The sequence below is a fragment of the Euleptes europaea genome, chromosome 8 (genome assembly GCF_029931775.1).
Source record: "Euleptes europaea isolate rEulEur1 chromosome 8, rEulEur1.hap1, whole genome shotgun sequence".
Lineage (NCBI taxonomy): Eukaryota > Metazoa > Chordata > Lepidosauria > Squamata > Sphaerodactylidae > Euleptes > Euleptes europaea.
Window position 1 is genome coordinate 83,350,887 of NC_079319.1, and position 14,167 is coordinate 83,365,053.

At 44.1% G+C, this 14,167-nt stretch overlaps 1 protein-coding gene across 1 annotated transcript in view; it reads right to left on the reverse strand.

The window, feature by feature from the left end:
- DNAH5 (dynein axonemal heavy chain 5) overlaps positions 1–14,167 on the reverse strand; it is a 159,906-nt gene that overhangs the window by 128,391 nt on the left and 17,348 nt on the right. The window contains exons 6-13 of the mRNA XM_056854233.1: positions 13,588–13,725; positions 10,369–10,545; positions 9,141–9,254; positions 7,353–7,460; positions 6,969–7,091; positions 4,893–5,108; positions 2,516–2,623; positions 69–154 (exon numbers count right to left, since the gene is read on the reverse strand). Coding sequence (XP_056710211.1) covers positions 69–154; positions 2,516–2,623; positions 4,893–5,108; positions 6,969–7,091; positions 7,353–7,460; positions 9,141–9,254; positions 10,369–10,545; positions 13,588–13,725 — 1,070 coding nt within the window. The remainder of the gene's footprint in view (positions 1–68; positions 155–2,515; positions 2,624–4,892; positions 5,109–6,968; positions 7,092–7,352; positions 7,461–9,140; positions 9,255–10,368; positions 10,546–13,587; positions 13,726–14,167) is intronic.

Sequence of the window (14,167 nt, forward strand, 5' to 3'; positions counted from 1 at the left end):
TGGGGGGGGGGTGTTACAAATCTACGGACACTTCCCAGCTCCCAAGATTAAAGCTAACAATTTTTTACCTTTCAAATTTCTTCAGCATGTCAAGCGCCCTTTCGGTATTTGTAATCTTTTCAAAGGTGATATCCATAAAGGTCTGTAACTGATGCTGCAGGAAGAAAACACTGGAATGGAGAGGGTGTCTATTCCGTGATCTACCTTCTTTGTATGAGCAAAGTCAGTTCCCATCCTCCATCATGTTCTAGTATACCCAAGAAAAATAATCCAGGAAGGGGCTGGACAGAGGGGGGCTCACTTGATTCTCAAAGGCTGGGGGTGCTCTAGGAATGGACCATCTTTAATTTCCACATCAGTCATGTCCCTGAGAAGGACCCTCTGTCTCCTCCCTAAGAAATGAATGGCTGCCATTAATTCCTCTGGGGGGGAAGAAATGACTGTACGTGGCCCCACTGTGGAAGCGGAGGCAAAACTGATCCTCCCCTACTGGGGGGGGAGGAAGAGGAAGAAGAAGAGGATGAAGAGGAGGAGGAAGAGGAAGAGGAGGAAGAAGAGGAGGAGGAGGAGGAAGAGGAGGAAGAAGATCAGGAAGAAGAAAAGGAAGAAGAGGAAGAGGAAGAAGAGGAGGAAGAGGAGGAAGAGGAGGAAGAGGAAGAAGAGGAAGAAGAGGAGGAGGAAGAGGAGGAAGAAGGGGCTTTTATATGCTGACTTTCTCTACTACTTAAAGAAGAATCAAACCGGCTTACAATCACCTTCCCTTCCTCTCCCCACAACAGACACCCTGTGAGGTAGGTGGGGCTGAGAGAGCTCTAAGAGAGCTGTGACTAGCTCAAGGTCACCCAGCTGGCTTCATGTGGAGGAGTGGGGAAACCAACCCAGTTCACCAGATTAGCCTCTGTCGCTCATGTGGAAGAGTGGGGAATCGAACCCAGTTCTCCAGATTAGAGTCCACCCCTCTTAACCACTACACCACACTGGCTAGGGAGCACAGCTTTCACCAACAGAGATCTTGAAAGGGGTGCCATGTACCTATGTGCAGAGGCACTGAGGCACTTGGCACACTAAGGGCGAAAATGCATGGTCGCTTTAGCCTCCTTTGTTCCCGGTTTTGCCAGGATTCAGCCAGGATTGAACACATGCATTTTCGCCGTATGTGCGTTCAATCCTGGCTAAATTCTGGCTGAAACAGGGAATAAAGGAGGCTAAAGCGACCATGCATTTTCGCCCTATGAGTATCTTTTAATTAGGGTTGCCAGCTCTGGATTGGGAAATACCTGGAGATTTTGGGGGCAGAGACTGAAGAGACTTTGGAAAATCAATCAATTCTTTGTTCTCCAGCTTTCCTGCCAGGACACCTCATACCACCTCAGGACCCATTTTTGGGTATAAAAACAGGTCCTTTGGCCCTCAAAATGTGCGTGCGTCTGGGATCTGTTCACTCACCCCCAATTGTGTGTGGGCCCCCTCTTTGCTTCTGGAAACGCTGGAAGTTATCCTCCTCAGCGCTGCTTTCAAGACTGCTCCTTCAGAACTGGCAACTATCTCCCTTCCCTGAACACTATCCAACCTCCTCCCTTTTCTCTAGTAAGCTCTTGTAAGCTTTATGTGTGCAGATTTCTCATTGATAATTCATCCATTTGACTTTATTTTATTCTTAATAAAACCCATTTCAATTACAACCGCCTGCTCATTTAAGAGGTCTCACCCAGGACAATCCTGGTATACACAAGTTATCAATCCCAGTTACCCCCTTTTGCTCGGTCTCCAGTTAGTCCCCCAACAAGTGGAGTCTGCCTGCCCAGGGTAACACCGTGGCAGCCGTTTTGTGGTTGTCCTACCACATTTTGTCACATTTCCTAAGGCGCCCTCCGTCTCAGAACGGTTGGACACCCAGGTCTATAAAATGCTGACCCGTCATGTGAATTTCATGAAGAATTCATAGAGGCCTTCATTTCTCAAGAAATGTGCCACCGCTAAAGGTTTCCTTTGGTAAACTGCAACAACCTCACTGCTAGTCGGTTTGGCACCTTCCGTTCCTACCAAATACAGCAGCCAGATTGCTATCAGTCTTGGTAACAGAGACCACATCACTCCTGGGTTGAAATAACTTTCCTGGCCACCATTCTGCTTCGAGACACAATTTCAAATGCTGGGTTTTACCCTTGAAGCCCTGAATGGCTTAGGACTAGAGGAAAAGCAGTTCAGGAGCAAAACTGCAGCTAGAAATCCAGGAACTGTGATTGTAACCAGTGAAGGGTTCTACCAAAAAAAAAAAGTGGTACAGGAAAACCTCTTATATTGCACTAAAATGTGCAAGATGGATGTTCAGTAACCATGTTCACAGGGCTCACTGCTTGAAAATTCTACTCTTGATCTATAAATAAAAATCCTTACATATATAGCAAGGACCAAACTTACCACATGGATGCAGAAGTATCATTTTAACAAATATTCAAACAGAACTTTTAAGATTAGCAGCCAAAAGAATAAAATGGGCATCTTTCAAACCTACATGCAGGTCATTTGTTTGCTTGCAGAACTCTTCATAATCCAGGTCAAAATCAGTTTTCCTTTGATCTAAGAAGTTGTACTGCTTTTTCTTCATGGTGGCCACAATGCTCTAAATGTAAGTGGGAGCACAATTACAGCCGGAACAGTTGCGTCTTTATCACCAGGAAAGGCTTGTTAGAGAAAGATGAGCACTTACTCCTCACCAGAAGAGATTGTATCTTTCAAGTAATAAAACCAAATTATAGGAGGGGAAATTATAACACAAAAATTGAGTTTGCAGTCATTCACTACACAAGCCAGTCACAGTTTTGTGCATTGTAAGGCTCTCAGCCCAGTGAGTCCTATTTTTTTTAATAAAAAAACAACATTGCTTTCAAATAAAATAAACATTCAAACATGCAAAAATGTGCAGCACTTCTGGAGTGCACACTCCGATGCAATGGCTTTTTTGACTGCTAACTGGAGCAGAAATAAGTGAGTTCAACAGAGTTGAACAGTGTATCACAGTATTCTTTTCCTTTATTAAAAGGTCTCCATGCGAAGCAACTGAGTTCAATAAGTCATTTCACAACCACAAGTCACAGCATTAACAACCCTAGCATATGTTACCTCCCATTTCTCCTGTATCGCCACAGCCTGTACAAATGAAAAGTATAACATGGCTTACTACATCAGTTAACTATGAAAAGGGCTAGAATATTCCGTATTCCCATCGGACTACAATTCCCAAGATCAACTGTTATAAACATAGTATGAACATATAAAACTGCCTCATCTTATTCTGACCACTTGCTCATAATGTCTCTTCTGACAAGCAGAGAAGGATCTTTCCCGTTAAGAACATAAGAAAGGCCATGCTGGATTAGACCCAGGCCCATCAAGTCCAGCAGTCTGTTCACACAGTGGCCAACCAGGTGCCTCTTGGAAGCCCACAAACAAGACAACTGCAGCAGCAGCATCCTGCCTGTGTTACACAGCACCTAATATAATAGGCATGCTCCTCTGATACTGGAGAGAATAGGCATGCATCTGGTATCCATTTTGACTAGTAGCCATGAATAGCCCTCTCTTCCATGAGCATGTCCACTCCCCTCTTCAAGCCTTCCAAGTTGGTAGCCATCTCCACATCCTGGGGCAGGGAGTTCCACAGTTTAACTATTGGCTTTGTGTGAAGAAATACTTCCTTTTATCTGTTTTGAGTCTTTCACTCTCCAGCTTCAGCAGATGACCCCACGCTCTACTATTATGAGAGAGAATAAAACCCTTAACTGAGCTGTTTTAGTGGGAAAGACTGACCTCGAGATCATCTTGCAAAACTAGGGTTTCCAACTGCCTGGAGAAAAGAATGCCCTCCCTCTTTAATAGAGGCTCAGTGTATGGTTGTCAGACTGCCTGCCAGCCCCCCTGGTAGCCCCCCTCCACTCTGGGATACTCTGAGCTACTGCCATACTTGAAAGACACTATACTCAATGGCCAGTTGCTCAGCGTCTATATAGACCCTGGAGAGCCGCTGCACTAAGACAACTTTCATATCACCTCAGCAGAGTTAGCTCATGTGTCCAACTGAGAAGCTGATAGAGTCAAGAGAATAATGAGCCACAGAGCTGTGTTCATACCTGTACAAGTCTCAGTAGCCCATCTGTAAAATGGGAACCTTCCTCATCGAAAAGTGAACAAGATCAGGATCTTACAGCATTCAATATGACAAGTAGAACTATAATATTGGTTATTGTAATCTTTTTGCCCTGACCTGGATTGCCCAGGCTAACCCAGTCTCATCGGGTCTCAGAAGCTAAGCAGGGTCATCCCTGGTTAGCACTTGGATGGGAGACCACCAAGAAGTCCAGAGTTGCTATATAGACGCAGGCAATGGGAAACCACCACAGTTTGTCCCTTGCCTTGAAAACCCCATAAGGAATCTCCATAAGTCAGTTGTGACTTGACGACACTTTCTACTACCAATCCTCTTTTCTGGACTTGTTCACAGAACTTATGTGGAAAAGGAATGGGTAAAACACCCACTTTAGTTATTGGCTGCTTGCAAAACAAGGCCTAATAGGTTGAGCAAAGTGACCCACCAAACCAAAGGCTTTATGCTTTCACTTATACATAGACAGGTTTCCATGTATAGTTTAACACTTCGAATTCATCACATTTGAGCATGACAATAAACTGGTAGGGGAGAAATACAGGTCCATGCCTCTCCCCTACTGTGCCCTATCTGGCCTATCCTAAAAACAACACTGTACCCCACTCATCTATCTGATAGGACACAATCCCATATATACCAAAATTTTCTCCTAAACCATCTCTTTTAAAATGTTGGATTAGATTGCGACTTCTTTCCACAAGTAATGATTAATTTCACTTTGCCTTACCTGGAATCTAGTGGCCATAACTTCAAGTCCTTCCATCTTGGAGTCTTGTAGGACCGAATAGATTGTGATGGTGTCAAAGATTTGTACGATCTTAAGTAGACGACGATGAAAAGTTTCGAATTTTCCAAAGATATACACTTCGCTAAAATCAAACTGTCGTTCTGATGGGCTTTGTTCCAGTTTTTGTTTGGTCTTGTGAAAACAGTTTTGGTATTCCTGAAGAAGGACAGGAGCCAAGACACAAACAAAAAGTAAATAGAGCGAGAGCCGTGGTAAAGCACATACTCATTTCTAGCATTCACACTTCACTAGAACTGCTGCCAATACCAAAGTGTGTATGGTGGGGGGGGATCGTGTCAGTCTAATCATGCTCCAGTCACCCTTTCCCTGCTCTTTGCATGCTCTTTTCCACAACTGCTATTCTCTCTTCTTTTGGGGAAGAAAATAAACCAAGATTGTCATTGCATCATGTGGACAGGAAGGTGTGCATTTTCAAAGGTCCCACCCACATCGGTGCCACTTTCCTCCCATCAGCCCCTCACGGCTGCCATTTTCCCCACCATGCCACCAAAGGGTTTTTTAAATTGCTATAGCACAGGGGTCTCCTATTGATGCCTTTCCTAGAGTCCAACAAGCTTCTGATGGGCTACTGGAGACCGGAATGGCTGTGCAGATGTTTAAAATTGTTGCTTTGGCAGCAGCTGTGACTACAGTACCAAGATCTTCACTGTGTGACTGAAGATAGGTTGTGTACATACAAGAAATGCATCCTGTTAAACAGAGCTTCTGCCTGAAGCATTGAAGAGTTACTATCTGAGTTATGAATAACCTCACTCCCTGAAACTTTGTGGCTGGCTCCAAGCCCTACAAGGAAAGGCTGAGGGACTTGGGGATGTTTAGTCTGGAGAAAGGCCATCTAGTCCAACCCCCTGCTTCATGCAGGATCTGCCTAGAACTGTGTTGGCGAACCTATGGCACGCGTGCCGGACTTGGCACGCCGAGCCCTCTCTGTGGGCACACACAGCCGTTGAGTCTGCCTTGCCTGGACTCCCCACCGCCCAGCTCTGCGCTGCCTGCAGGGAGTGCAGAGCAGTTCAAAGCGCTCCCCCCTTCCCTGGACTCCCCGCAACCCAGCTGGGAGTAACCTGCCGCCCCCCTTCCCTGGACTCCCCGCCGCCCAGCTGGGAGGAAACCTCAGTATTCAGGTTAAATTGCCGTGTTGGCACTTTGCAATAAATAAGTGGGTTTTGGGTTGCAGTTTGGGCACTCGGTCTCTAAAAGGTTCACCATCACCGGTATAGAACATCCCTGATAAATGTTTGTCCAGCCTCTGCTTAAAGACTGCCAGTGAGGGGGAGCTCACCACTTTCCCAGGTAGCTGATTCCACTGTCCAACAACTTTTACCGTAAAAAACTTTTTCCTAATATCCAGCCCATAATTTATACCCATTATTGCGAGTCCTATCCTCTGCTGCCAACAGGAACAGCTCCCTGCCTTCCTCTAAGTGACAGCCCTTCAAATACTTCAAGAGAGCAATCCTGTCCCCCCTCAGCCTCCTCTTCTGGCCCCTTCCAACTCTATGGTTCTATGATTCTACCTCCTGTGTTTGTGCCTACCACCCTCTTTCAAGATTTCAAAGGTGGCCACAAACTCAAAGGGGGACTCCTACTATAGTGCCATAACAATTTTGGTTTTAAACCCTCAAAAAACCCTCCAGTGGCACCCCAGGGTTAAAAGGAAAAGATGGCAAGCAATGGAAAAATGGGCACAAAAAAACTCCCACGTAAAAGCCCCATTGCCATTCGACTTGCCTCTGCGTGTGCCGCAGCAATGAATGCAAAAACGGAGAATCTTCACTCTGTAGATGCAGCCATTACTGGCAGTCCTTTGTTACACTGAGCTATTCTTTGCACAAGCCAAAGCTGCTTTGTCAAAATAATTTTCCACTCTTTCTTGACATCCTCTTTGCACCCCCTGTTCCTTTCCTTGTCCCCTCAGTTTCTTAAACAGTAAGACATGAAATTTGGTCCTTGTGCCAAATTATAAGATTACCTGCTTAAGCCTTTTTTTTTTACCTGCTTAAGTCTTATAGCAGCTTGTATTTTTTCCAGAACTTCATCTTGCGGCTGATCCCAGATGGTGGCAGAATTATTCTTGGTAATATAAGCTTTGCATGCTGTTATCATTTGATTTGTAACCTACAAGAAATACCAAAGGCCTTGCCTCAGTAAAGTATAAAAAGCAGCCCCACTCCCCCTGTTCAGAATTTTGAAGACTCCCTCCCCGCACCCCCAGTCAAGAAAACTGCAGGAGCTTGAAACTCAATAGAGAGACATTGGTTATCTAGAAAAGCATAGGTAGATGATGATAGGTAAAGGATGAACCTTTTAAAATTGTTCATAATAGCCCAACTGCATTTCTAAATTGGGGGGGGGGGAGAGAGATAGGAACATACTCACCTTCACAAAAAGGGAGGTTATCTTCTCAGAGGTGTTATAATAGCGCGAAATACTATGGATCATTTTAATGGCATGAATGAGGCCAGGAATAGCATCTACCATGGCTACCTGGAAGGAGGGGGAAGAAGAAGAAGACGAAGAAGATGAAGAAAAAGAGTTGGTTTTCATATGCTGATTTTCTCTACCTTTTAAGGAGAATCAAAGGGGATTACACTCTCCTTCCCTTCCTCTCCTCGCAACAGACACCTTGTGAGGTAGATGGGGCTGAGAGAGTTCAGAGAACTGTAACTAGCCCAAGGTCACCCAGCTGGCTTCATGAGGAGGAGTTGAGACTCAAACCCAGTTCACAAGATTAGAGTCTGCTGCTCATGTGGAGGAGCGGGGAATCAAACCCGGTTCTCCAGATTAGAGTCCACCACTCTTAACCACTACACCATGCTGGCTCTCCAAGGTAACCAAGGCAAGTTTTTCCAATGAGATCTGATGCTCCCTGGACCCCCCTTCATGGGGAAACCCATTCTGATCCCAGTACATCCACACTTCTTATCATGAAAGATGGAGTCTCCATCAATCAGACGAAGACCCAGTTTTGGCGGTAGTTAACCGGAGGGCATTCAGAACTGCAGGCTCAAAGGCATCAGCTGCAGAGGGAAACCGAAAGCCAGGATGAGTGTTTGCAGAACTGTTCTTGAGATCTGTAACCATATTATTGAATTGATATTCATGTATATACAAATACATTTATGAATACATTACTGTGAGTTTTGAAACTAATTCCATATCATTTGGGTACCAGTTGATATATAGTTTGTTTCACACATTAGTACCTGACTCCCCCCTTAATTATTATTCAGCTGTTCTTGAGTGGCAGGTGGCACGGCCCAGCACCAGTCAAGAGATGTTGGGTGTGGACGCAAGACATTCAATAGATGCTGATCTTGCCAACACCTTGCCCAATTGATTCCGTGTACCTTGACCCCTGGACTGGCTACTGACTCTGCAGCTTCTCTGGTTTCCCTGACTCCTGACCATTTGACTTTGCTTCCAGACATACCTTTGGCTTTGTTACCCTGGAGAGTGAGAGACGCTGTAACCTGACACCAGCTGCCGGCAGGCAGTCAGAACACCCATTCTCTAAAGTATCTCCTTACCCCTCCCTGAAAAGATCATGATTGACTTGACACTTCCTTTAAGCAACTATGGGGGTTACCGCATTATGTATTCCCAGCGATGTATTAAGAGTTTGAAAATGTTATTAAAAACATCGCTTTAAAAGGGTTTTTGGATACCACGGCTAAAATATGGTTGGACGACGTCTTCACAGCTAAAGGGGCCAAAGTGCGAACAGTATTTTTTAAAACATTTTCAAACTCTTAATACATCCCTGGGAATACATAATGCAGTAACCCCCTATATTTCACCGTACTCAGACTACAAAATACTTCTTTCATATAACAGGAAACAAACACCCAAAGAACGTGTGTGTGTGTGTGTAAAGTGCCGTCAAGTCGCAGCCGACTTATGGCGACCCCTTATGGGGTTTTCAAGGCAAGAGACTAACAGAGGTGGTTTGCCCTGCTTAGCTTCTGAGATCTGACGAGATCAGGCTAGGCTGGGCCATCCAGGTCAGGGCCCCAAAGAACTTACCCATTTCTATATCAGTTTTTGAACTAGTCCTAGGACTGTGGACCTTTGGAAATGACGTTGGCTGTCATTTGCTTGTGACTTCTGAGTGATTTTGCTAAGGAACAGGAATATCTTTCTAATGAGCAAAGAGTTTCTACTTACAGGGTCACTGTTGTAGAGAGGATCGCAGCATTTCTCAAGGGTGTACAGATACTTCACATTGTCTTTGGCTTCGTTTGTGGCATCCGTGATCCGAGTATCCAGCTCTCGCCAGCTCTTCAAACATTAAAATGCAAGAACAACCATTTGTTTAAACAACATATGCCACTCATAAGTGTGTGTGTGTGTGTGTGTGTGTACTTATAGAGTATTTTGAAAACTTTTGACATGTAACAGAGACAATTCTCTATCTCAGATAGAATCAAAAGAACTTATTCAATTGTGTATGTTATATGCCATGAAGTCGCTTCTGACTCATGGCGACCCTATGAATTAATGACCTCCTAAACATCCTATCATTAACAGTCTTGCTCCAGACTTATAAACTGAAGGCTGTGGCTTCCTTTATTGAGTCAATCCATCTCATGTTGGGTTTTCCTCTTTTCCTGCTGCCTTCTGCTTTTCCTAGCATTATTGTCTTTTCCAGTGAATGTTGTCCTCTCATGATGTCACCAAAGTACAGTAGCCTCACTAATCAGGAATAGGACTAATCTTGGGTAAAATCCCTTGGACAATTTCACACTGACAGAAGAAAGGGGCAAATCCTCTGATTACCTCCTCTCACTGCAGACCTCCACCTCTTCCCTCATGTCAGTCTCTGACGTGTCCTGCCCCTCAAGAACAGAATTTAGTGGGCATCTAAAGCAGGAAGTGGTCAAGTGGTCAGGATGCACTGACAGAAATCCTTCCTTCAGCAAAAGTGTTCCACAAGAGTAACCAAAATGATTAGGGGACTAGAGCAACTGTCCTATGGGGAGCGGTTAAGATGCCTAGGGCTGTTTAGCTTGGAAAGAAGGCGGCTAAGGGGAGACATGATAGAGATCTATAGCCAGATCAGCCGAATCAACCCTGGAGATCAATGGGGTGACAGATGTCGCAGCCAGATCGCCCTCACATCCAAGGGTATACATCAAGCTTACAGGGCAAATTACTTACTGGACTTTAGGGAGCAAATTAAAGCTTTTTTTAAAGGCCTTACCTCTTGTGCTGTTTTGTTTTGTATTTCACTGCTTTGTTACTGGAAAGTTGAAGATTTAATGCCATTTTACTGTTGTAGGCTGAATTGTGAACCCATTGGGCCAACAGGCATGGTGTATTTGTGCTACATATTCGTTTGGGATGTAATGAAAACGGTTCCAAGTCTTATGCATCAGCATAAGTCACTGCATACCTTCAGAAGCTTGGATTTAGCGGCAGTCAACACTCCGAGTACAGCCTTCACATCTGAGGACTTGAGCTGGTCCAAGAGGTAATTGAACTTGGAGAGCCGTTTCTTCCAGTGATCCAGCTCTGCCCGGGGCCCAAGGTCATCTGCTTCCTTCCGCAGCTGGTCGTTTTCAGCAATGACCTACAGTTCATGCAGCAGATTGTCAATCAAGTATGCAAGCAACCAAACTGACTCAGTAGTGTAAAGCTACATGATACTACACCAGCTCTTGGGTTGGCAACATTAATATTAGATTATCGTTAAGATTTCTCCTTAATAAACCCTTAAGGTAAAGTAAGCTAATAACAAACCTGACAACTGTTCTTGAATCACGGGGCTTTTTCATTTGATGAAAAATTTCGTCCTTCAGTAATGCCAGACTAAAACTAAAAGACTGCACGCATTTCTGTTTTATTCTTAGGGTTGCCAATCCCAGCCTGGGAAATTCCTAGAGATTTGGGAGTGGTGCCTGGAGTGAGCGGAGTCGCGGGAGGGGAAACAGCTCAAAGAGGATATGATGCCATAAAATCTTCCCTCCAAAGCTGCCATTTCCTCCAAGGCAACTCTGTAGTCTGGAGATCAGTTGTCAGTCTGGGGATCTCCAGCTCCCCATCCTGAGGTTGCTAACCCCACTTATTCTTAACACACTGACAATCAGTGGGTTGGATCCGGACTAAACTGGCAATTGCCACTAGGATTGCCTCCTCTAGGTTGGGAAATACCTGGAGATTTGGGGGGTGGAGCCTAAGAAGGGTGGGGTCTGGGGAACTGATCTCTGTCACCTGGAGATCAGTTTTAATAGCAGGTGCTCTCCAGCCACCACCTGGAAGTTAGCAGAACAAAGCAACATGCTGATATGGAAGTAAGCAAAAGAAGAAAAACAGCAACATGAACCACCAATATAATTAATGCAATACAACAAATAGAATTACATGCAAAACACAGTTGTTTAATGCAGACTCTAAATCCCTATTGACTCTGTATATCAATAAACTATTCTACAAATGCTTGTCAATTAAGTACAACAATGTTTGAGATAGAAAACATCTATATGCCACATAAACAACACCCAAACGGTTCTGGGTAACCGAGAATGTTTTTCTACAGAAAGATATTACAACACATGGAAACAAGCACAATAAACAGCATATGCAAACTGAGGGTTAAAGGAGCATTTGTATTAGTGGAGAGAATACTCATTTCCCCACATTGCTAGGTGGATATGAAGCTCCGTAGGATCGATAAGAAGCAATTGTGTCCAAAAGTTAAAACATCCGTGTGCTTGTAGGCAGCACAACCGCCGTTAAATAGCTTGCCAAGTTGCAGCAGAAATGAATAGTAAATTGAATGGCTGTAATATGACACCAAGTCTGTAGACAAACCGTGAGCAGAATCAGAACTCCTGGTGCAATGCTGAAGACCGGGGCTCCCGATCCGTGGGGTATAAAATTGACAAGACACCGGACATATGAGTCTACTCCTAAGAACCAGCAAAGATCGCGGTCTGATTAAATTTATACTGAGTACCTGAAGAAGGCTCTATCGAAACAAGAATCGTATGTACAAGCACACAGACGTTTTAACTTTTGAACGCAACTGCTTCTCATCAGTCCTACAGAGCTTCATATCCACCTAGCAATGTGAGGGAATGAGTATTCTCTCCACTAATACAAATGCTCCTTTAACCCTCAGTTTGCCTATGCTGTTTATTGTGCTTGTTTTCATGTGTTGTAATATCTTTCTGTAGAAAAACATTCTCAGTTACCCAGAACCGTTTGGGTGTTGTTTATGTGGCATATAGATGTTTTCTATCTCAAACATTGTTGTACTTAATTGACAAGTGTTTGTAGAATAGTTTATTGATATACAGAGTCAATAGGGATTTAGAGTCCGCATTAAACAACTGTGTGTTGCATGTAATTCTATTTGTTGTATTGCATGAATTATATTGGTGGTTCACGTTGCTGTTTTATTTGCTGCATTAATTATATTGCTGCATTAATTATATTGGTGGTTCACGTGGAAGTTGGCAACACTAATGACACTGATTCCCCCTTCCTACCTCAGACACCCCCCCATCATGCTATTCCTCTGGGTCCCCTATTTATCAAGAGCAGCATTTCCTTGACATCAGGGGGCTGCTTCATGGGGGAGGCAGGGAAGATCCATTCTGTCTCTGGAAACTATGATGTCATGATTAATATACTAAAACAGCTCCAAACGTAGTTTAAGGTACTGCAAAATACTAGAAGCAACTTCACATTCTGTGTGATTGTGTGTGTATGTGTGTGTGTGTGAAGTGCCATCAAGTTGCTTCTGACTCATGGTGACTCTATGAATCAACGTCCTCCAAAACGTCCTATCATTAACATCCTTGTTCAGGTCTTGCAAACTGAAGACTCTGGCTTCCTTTATAGAGTCAATCCAACTCATGTTGGGTCTTCCTCTTTTCCTGCTGCATTTGACTTTTCCTAGCATTATTGTCTTTTGCAGTGAGTTTTGTGTTCTCATAACGTGACCAAATAGCCTCAGTTCAGTCATTTTAGCTTCTAGGGTCAGTTCAGGCTTGATTCAATCAAGAACCCACATATTTGTCTTTTTGGAAGTCCTCCATATCCATAAAACTCTCCTCCAAAACCACATTCCTCCATCTCTCCTCCAACACATTCTATGTATCTCCCTCCAAAGTTAGGTACAAGTATCAAACATTTTAGAAGCAATTCATAGGAAGAAGCTTGCATGAAGAAAAATTAACATTTACTTCAATTTCTCAAGACATTCCTAAAAGTATCAAACATCTCTTTGCTAGGAGACCAATACTGTGACAAACTCCCATAGTCCAACTGTCGGTATCCCTTCTTCTTCCAAAGAAGAGGGCTATTTGCTCGGAAAATTTTATCAGTGCAGTAAACCCACGAGCAGAAAAACAATAAATCTTCCCAAAACAAACTCATACTGAAGATTCAAACAAGCATCGATTCAACCATGTTAGCAGCTGGGGAGGAACTTCATGTCTGAGTGCTGAAAGAATAAAATGCAGTAAAACCTTCAGTTTCATTTTTATGGCTGGTTTCCAGTCAGTGGCACTGGAGTTCAGGATCAGTGTTGGAGCTCATGCACAAGAATGATAGCTCCCTGCTCCTATCATTGCATATCCCTAAGCAAGGCTCCTCTGAACATTACCTGCTCAATCTGCTTAATCCAGACTTTCAGGAAGGTCTCCATTGGTTCCAGAATCTCCATGCTGTTGGCTGCAGCCAGGTAGTCTGCAGGTCCTTTTAAGGCTTTCAGATCACAGGTTTCACACTTCTTCAGATTCACCTAATCAACATTTTCAGCAATTATTGACCTACATGTACTTGCCAGACCCAAAATCATCTTTTGCCCCTATAAAATCATGACGTTGGACAGGCCAGCTAGAACATCCAGTTTAAAGTTCAAGATGGTTATTGCCTGCAAGACCCACAGCCAAAACACTTTGCCCTTGGTGTGGTTTTGCTTTGGATAGGACTGGGAATAATGGGTTAAATTGCAGGCGGAAAGGTACTTGCTGGATAATAGGGGAAAGTTTTTTACGGTAAGAGTTGTTCAACAGTGGAATCAGCTACCTAGGGAGGTGGTGAGCTCCCCCTCACCGGCAGTCTTTAAGCAGAGGCTGAATGAAGATTTGTCAGGGATGCTCTAGGCTGCTCCTGCATTGAGCAGGGGGTTGGACTAGATGGCCTGTGTGGCCCCTTCCAACTCTATGATTCTATGACATCAA